Source organism: Phyllobates terribilis, unplaced genomic scaffold (genome assembly GCF_046119375.1).
Source record: "Phyllobates terribilis strain yellow unplaced genomic scaffold, ASM4611937v1 Scaffold_1__5_contigs__length_1240528914, whole genome shotgun sequence".
NCBI lineage: Eukaryota > Metazoa > Chordata > Amphibia > Anura > Dendrobatidae > Phyllobates > Phyllobates terribilis.
In genome coordinates this window covers 1098172667-1098178666 of record NW_027362761.1, presented here as the reverse complement: position 1 = coordinate 1098178666, position 6000 = coordinate 1098172667, and the positions used below count along the sequence as shown (strand labels likewise).

The window sequence follows — 6000 nt, the reverse complement described above, 5'->3', positions numbered from 1 at the left end:
GAGAGGTGACATCCTACATAGGGCATTATATAGGGGGGAGGTGACATCCTGCATGGGGCATTATATGGGGGGAGAGGTGACATCCTGCATGGGGCATTATATGGGGGGATAGGTGACATCCTGCATGGGGCATTATAAGGGGGGTGACATCCTGCATGGGGCATTATGTGGGGGCCAGTATTCTGCATGGAGCGTTATAAGGGGGCCAGTATCCTCTATGGAGCATTATATGGGGACCAGTATCCTGTATGGAGCGTTATATGGGGACCAGTATCCTGTATGGAGCATTGTATAGGGACCAGTATTCTGTATTGAGCGTTATATGGGGACCAGTATCCCGTATGGAGCATTATATGGGGACCAGTATCCAGTATGGAGTGTTATATGGGGACCAGTATCCTGTATGGAGCATTATATGGGGACCAGTATCCTGTATGGAGCGTTATATGGGGACCAGTATCCTGTATGGAGCATTGTATAGGGACCAGTATTCTGTATTGAGCGTTATATGGGGACCAGTATCCCGTATGGAGCATTATATGGGGACCAGTATCCAGTATGGAGTGTTATATGGGGACCAGTATCCTGTATGGAGCATTATATAGGGACCAGTATCCTGTATGGAGCGTTATATGGGGACCAGTATCCTGTATGGAGCATTATATGGGGACCAGTATCCCGTATGGAGCATTATATGGGGACCAGTATCCTGTATGGAGCATTATATGGGGACCAGTATCCTGTATGGAGCGTTATTTGGGGACCAGTATCCTGTATGGAGCATTATATAGGGACCAGTATCCTGTATGGAGCGTTATATGGGGACCAGTATCCTGTATGAAGCATTATATGGGGACCAGTATTCTGTATGGGGCATTATATGGGGACCAGTATCCTCTATGGAGCATTATATGGAGACCAGTATCCTGTATGGAGCATTATATGGGGACCAGTATCCTGTATGGAGCATTATATGGGGACCAGTATCCTGTATGGAGCATTATATGGGGACCAGTATCCTGTATGGAGCGTTATATGGGGACCAGTATCCTGTATGGAGCGTTATATGGGGACCAGTATCCTGTATGGAGCTGCCCTTTGATGCCAGGCCCTGCCATTGCTATAGCCGGGCATCGCCATCTGTGTGTGGGCAGTGAGATCAGTGGCTCAAAAGCATTTGACCCTCTAAAAACACCAGTTGCTTATTGAGATCTGTGATAATCATGTTTGCCCACTTTATGCCAGCGCCGATGCCCAGGACCCCTTTGTGCCAGGCTGGAGTGACTTGTGTTTCTTGCAGGGCATATCCTGCTATCAGACAATGGTGTGACAGCAGTGGCCCATTGATCACCCCTCAGTGCCCACTTTGATGCCCATTTTCGTGCCCCTTTTGTATTTAGGTGTTTCCCCTCAGGTCCCCGCACTGTATCTTATTAGTGTGATCATTTCTGATTGTCATTAAAGTTGTATAAATCAAAAAAGATTACAACTCCACGGTAACCAATGACTACGCCACTACGGCCCGCCCACTCCCATCACGTGCCTGGTCACATGACGCGATGACGTTCTCCGGGCCGGAAGTTCCCCTGGTGATGAGGAGTCGGCTGAGCAGTGAGCAGTGACAGGCGGATCGCTGACATGGCCGGGAAGGGACTCGGCTCCGGGAGGAAAGCGCTGGACTCGGCCGCCGCCACCTGGCTCACATGGGATAAGGTGAGGAGGCCTCGTCCTGGCCGCCATGTTGTCATTTGCGGTCCGCTTCTCCGGCCTCCATCCATCCCTCCTGTCACCCAGCTCTGCGGGTGCACATTACACCCATCGCACTCATCATCGATTGTCTTCACATCGAGGGTTAAAGAAATGTTTCCAAACTCCGAGGTCTTAGGGTTAATGATAACCTGGTGACATCAGGAGTCTCCTGCTGGGGCAGCACAGAGTGACACTATTCTGACTCAGGGATCCCCAGGACTGTGTGATCAGCGCGTTCAGCCATCTATACAGATCTGTACATTGCAACGTGATGTCTGCGGACAGATCTGTGGACACCCCCTGCCTTGGATTGGATCACAGATATGCCCCCCAGCGTTATATAGCCCCCAGTACCCAGGATCCTGTGATGTGCAGACATCGCAGGGTGTCACATGTCCTGGGGCTGCAATGTCACTTTCTGTGCTATTCATACTTCTTTCACCACCATCACTGGTAAAGGGTTTCAGTAAAACTTCTATTGTTCAATAAAATCCCTGATGATTGTACATGAGTCCAGTGGGTGGTGCTACTAGTGATCATGAGTCCAGTGGGTGGTGCTACTAGTGATCATGAGTCCAGTGGGTGGTGCTACTAGTGATCATGAGTCCAGTGGGTGGTGCTACTAGTGATCATGAGTCCAGTGGGTGGTGCTACTAGTGATCATGAGTCCAGTGGGTGGTGCTACTAGTGATCATGAGTCCAGTGGGTGGTGCTACTAGTGATTGACAGTCTTCCCTGTGTGACACTGCATATAGAGTGAGCTGTCAATCACTAGTAGCACCACCCACTGGACTCATGATCACTAGTAGCTCCACCCACTGGACTGATATTTATACAGACATTGGGGATTTTAATGAGTAAAATACAAGTTTTTCTGAATTTTTCCATCAGTCCTATGTATCATTCTGCTCCTCTTCTCTATACCTTGTTGGCCACAGATAGGATCGTATGTGGTTCCCTTTAAGAATTACTCTAGGTGTCAGTTTTAGAGGATATGGACGCCTCTGTAGGCATTTTTTTTTCTTTTTGCATGTCTTTGGGGCTGAAAAACAATTTTTGCAATTGAGTTTTATTAACAATTTTCCATGGTTTGCCTTCATTGGCCTCTGTGTTCTATAGTCTGCTGCTGGCCGCAGAATGAGTTAACTGAGAATTTATCAGTGAGCACTTTCTGACATTACAGTTTGTAACTTTTACACCACTCACAAAAAGTCAGGAATATTTGGCTTTCTGGCAAAATTTCAGGATGATCCTAAAATGCCCTCTAACTTTTTCAGGTGAACTTAATCTGTCGTCTCTAGACTTTTGATTGCACATTTCCAACTGTTCAATGTTTCAGGACTTTTTGCACAACCTGCTGTTCTCTAACAAGGAGCGTGATGGCAAAATTCACGACAGGTGTTTGATCCGTGAATTGCCCAGTAAATTTTGGGGATCAATTAGAGTTGGTGTGTAACAGTCCTCATCATGCTGTTCACATTCTGACATCATGATACCAAGACAACATCTAACCAATGATCAGCAGTACCCACCATTGTGAGGCTTCAAGCAGGATGTTCTCAGACGGAAGTGACCACTGAGCTTAGAGGGTCCCAGAGTCATCAGCAGAGTGATACAGAGAGACTGGAATAGTCACACAAAGGCAGAGAAGTGGACGTCCTTTGGCCACATCCCTCACTGATGACTGCTCCATTATGGGCAATGCCGTTCGGAACCAGAGGATGAATTCTACACAACTCCAGGCACATATAAGGGAGGTGAGAGCCACCCAATTGTTACATCAGTGTGGTCTGTGTGCTAGAAGACCTACAAAGGGTACCTGACCTCACCACCAGGTACAGGCTCCCGAACATGTTGTCCGCTATAGCCTTTGTTGGTGGTGATGTTAGTTTGTGCAGGTCTATAGTCAATGCAGAACTGCCCTACCCTTTGTGACCAGCCCCTACTGCTTGAATAACCTCATTAATCCAGTCATTATGCCTCTACATGAACAACACAGGCCTAATTTCATCTTCATGGACGACAATGCTCCAGCTCATCGAGGTCGTGTCATTAGGGAACAGCTGCTGGAGACAGGGGTACCTCACATGGAGTGGTCTTTTTTTTTTTCGCAGGACCTGAATCCTATAGAACACCTATGGGATCAGCTGAGTCGCCGTGTAGAGGCACATAGCTCTGTACCCCAGAACCTCAATTACTTGAGGACCACCCTTCAAGAGTGGGGGTGCGGTGGCTCAGCGCGAGAAGAGTGGGGGTGCGGTGGCTCAGCGCACGATAACTCCACTTGTGACCAGCAGGAGACATCATTGCCAAGCTGTTTTTGATGCCCAAGGCCACATGACAAGTTATTGAGACAGTGACATTTTGGGGGGGGGGGTATACCATCACTGTTGTTGGCTTCTGTTTCAGTAACTTGTTTGAGATGAGGAAATCCCCTTTGCTGCTTCTACTTGAGTGCCTGACTCTTATGATAATGACTCGCCCCCTGGGCCAGTGCTGTAGTGCGGCGCGCGTGCGCGCGGGGGATACCCGGAGCCGGATCCGATGGGGGTAGTAGTCTTCGTGTGGCGGTGACCCGGTCCGCGCCCAGGGTGGTCAAACTAAGTGGCAGTTATTGGTATGATGGTATTAGTGTCCGACTACGCCACCCGTTGAACGCGGTTATGAAACCGCCGCTGCAGGGCAGACCGCTGAGGCCGGTGGTATAGGTGTGCAGCAATGTTGATATAACCCCCAACGGGAGAGGTATGGCCTCAGGGCAGCGGATGTGGGTGATGTTGGGAGTGATGGTGTGGATGTCCCAGCACTAACGGTGCGACAAGGAAGCACGGAGACGCGAGGGTACAGTTCAGGGCCTTTACTGATGGTACAAGGCAAATTCCCCCGGGAGTACTGGCTAGTAGTTGGGGCCTGGTTAGTCTGCGAGTAAGCCGGAGTTCCCCTGGCCAGGTGGAGTTGTAGGCCTTCCCGTTAGTCTGTACCCTTCCTGGCTACCCTGCTTTCAGCGGTTACAAGTAGCCCACGTCCCTGGGTATACCGTGTGGTGCTCACCCGTATGGCTGGTGACCTGGGGCCTCCTGTTAGCCTCCGCTCCGGGATGGCGGTGCTGGTCCCTTCGTTGTGACTGAGCCTCCGGGCTTTTATGGCCAGAGGACCTGGAATCCCCTGCCGGATGGATTCTGCTGCTGGGTATATCTTAGTCCCCACAGCCTCGGACTCCTGTGTCCGGTTTTAGTACCTTCTCCCAGGGCGAGCTCTGCACGGCTCCAGCCCCTGGCGCTTCTCCTTGGCTCCTACAGAGCTCCTGATGTCTCTGTCCCTGTTTCTGCGTGTCCAGACCAGACTCCGTCTCTGTCTGGAACTCCTCCCTCTAACCCTGCCTCAGCCCCAGTTTTTGTAGGGGAAGTTCTTCCCCTCCCAGGACTGGGCAGGAGGTGTGGCATGCTTAGGATTCCTGCCCAGGAGACCTCCCACCTGCTCACAGACGTAATACTGCTATTACTGTGGAAACCAGACCCCTGGGGTGCCACATTCCCCCCTAGTGAAATTTAGTACTCCCGGACTAAACATATTATTATTATTTTTTATTTTTTTTTTCAAAACATAACAGGGTATAAACAATAACAATTAAATACATGAGATGGTCACGGCGTGTCCTTAACCGGGAAGCAATAAGGGTGTCCATTTCACCAAAGAACAGGGAGCCGTAACCAGGTAGGGGTCTGTCCTGCCCCGAGTCTTCAACAGTCTTTAGTCCATTCCTGGGTTACGCTCCAAACATATTTACAACAGAGTTCCGGTTACTCACTGTCCATAACCTGTCAGTCCATATAAAGAAATCTGTAACTGAAAAACATAATTAGCAACGGCTACAACAAAACAGGTAAACATAAAATAGTTAAAGCAACTAACCAACTTAGATTCTCCAACGTACGGGCATCTGGCCTCTGGTAACCCTAGTGGACCTACGGAGCTCACTAACTGGTCCTGCACTACAGGGTGTAGGAGGTGTTATGGGCAGGCTGGGCAGCTTTCTGCGCACTCTTTGGCTCACTAGGGGCACGGCAGGTTCACTACTAGCAGAGGGTTGATCCTCCTGTACTGCTGGTGTGGACTCTTCTGCCTCTTGGGCCGGCTGCTCTTCCAGCTCTACTGGTTCCTCTGTAGGCACTTGCGGGGCTGGCTGGAGAAAGGTGAGGACGGGTACCACGACAGCACCGTTTACTTGTGTCCAAGACCGGGGGAAGTCTC

At 50.0% G+C, this 6000-nt stretch overlaps 1 protein-coding gene across 2 annotated transcripts in view; it reads left to right on the top strand.

Moving 5' to 3' along the window:
- Positions 1 to 1533: 1533 nt before the first annotated feature.
- The window catches only part of PGM2 (phosphoglucomutase 2), a 63910-nt gene continuing 59443 nt past the window's right edge, over positions 1534 to 6000 (top strand). For both annotated transcript variants that reach the window (XM_073646208.1, XM_073646201.1), the window contains exon 1: positions 1534 to 1713. In XM_073646208.1, coding sequence (XP_073502309.1) covers positions 1639 to 1713 — 75 coding nt within the window. In that variant the 5' untranslated portion in view covers positions 1534 to 1638. The remainder of the gene's footprint in view (positions 1714 to 6000) is intronic.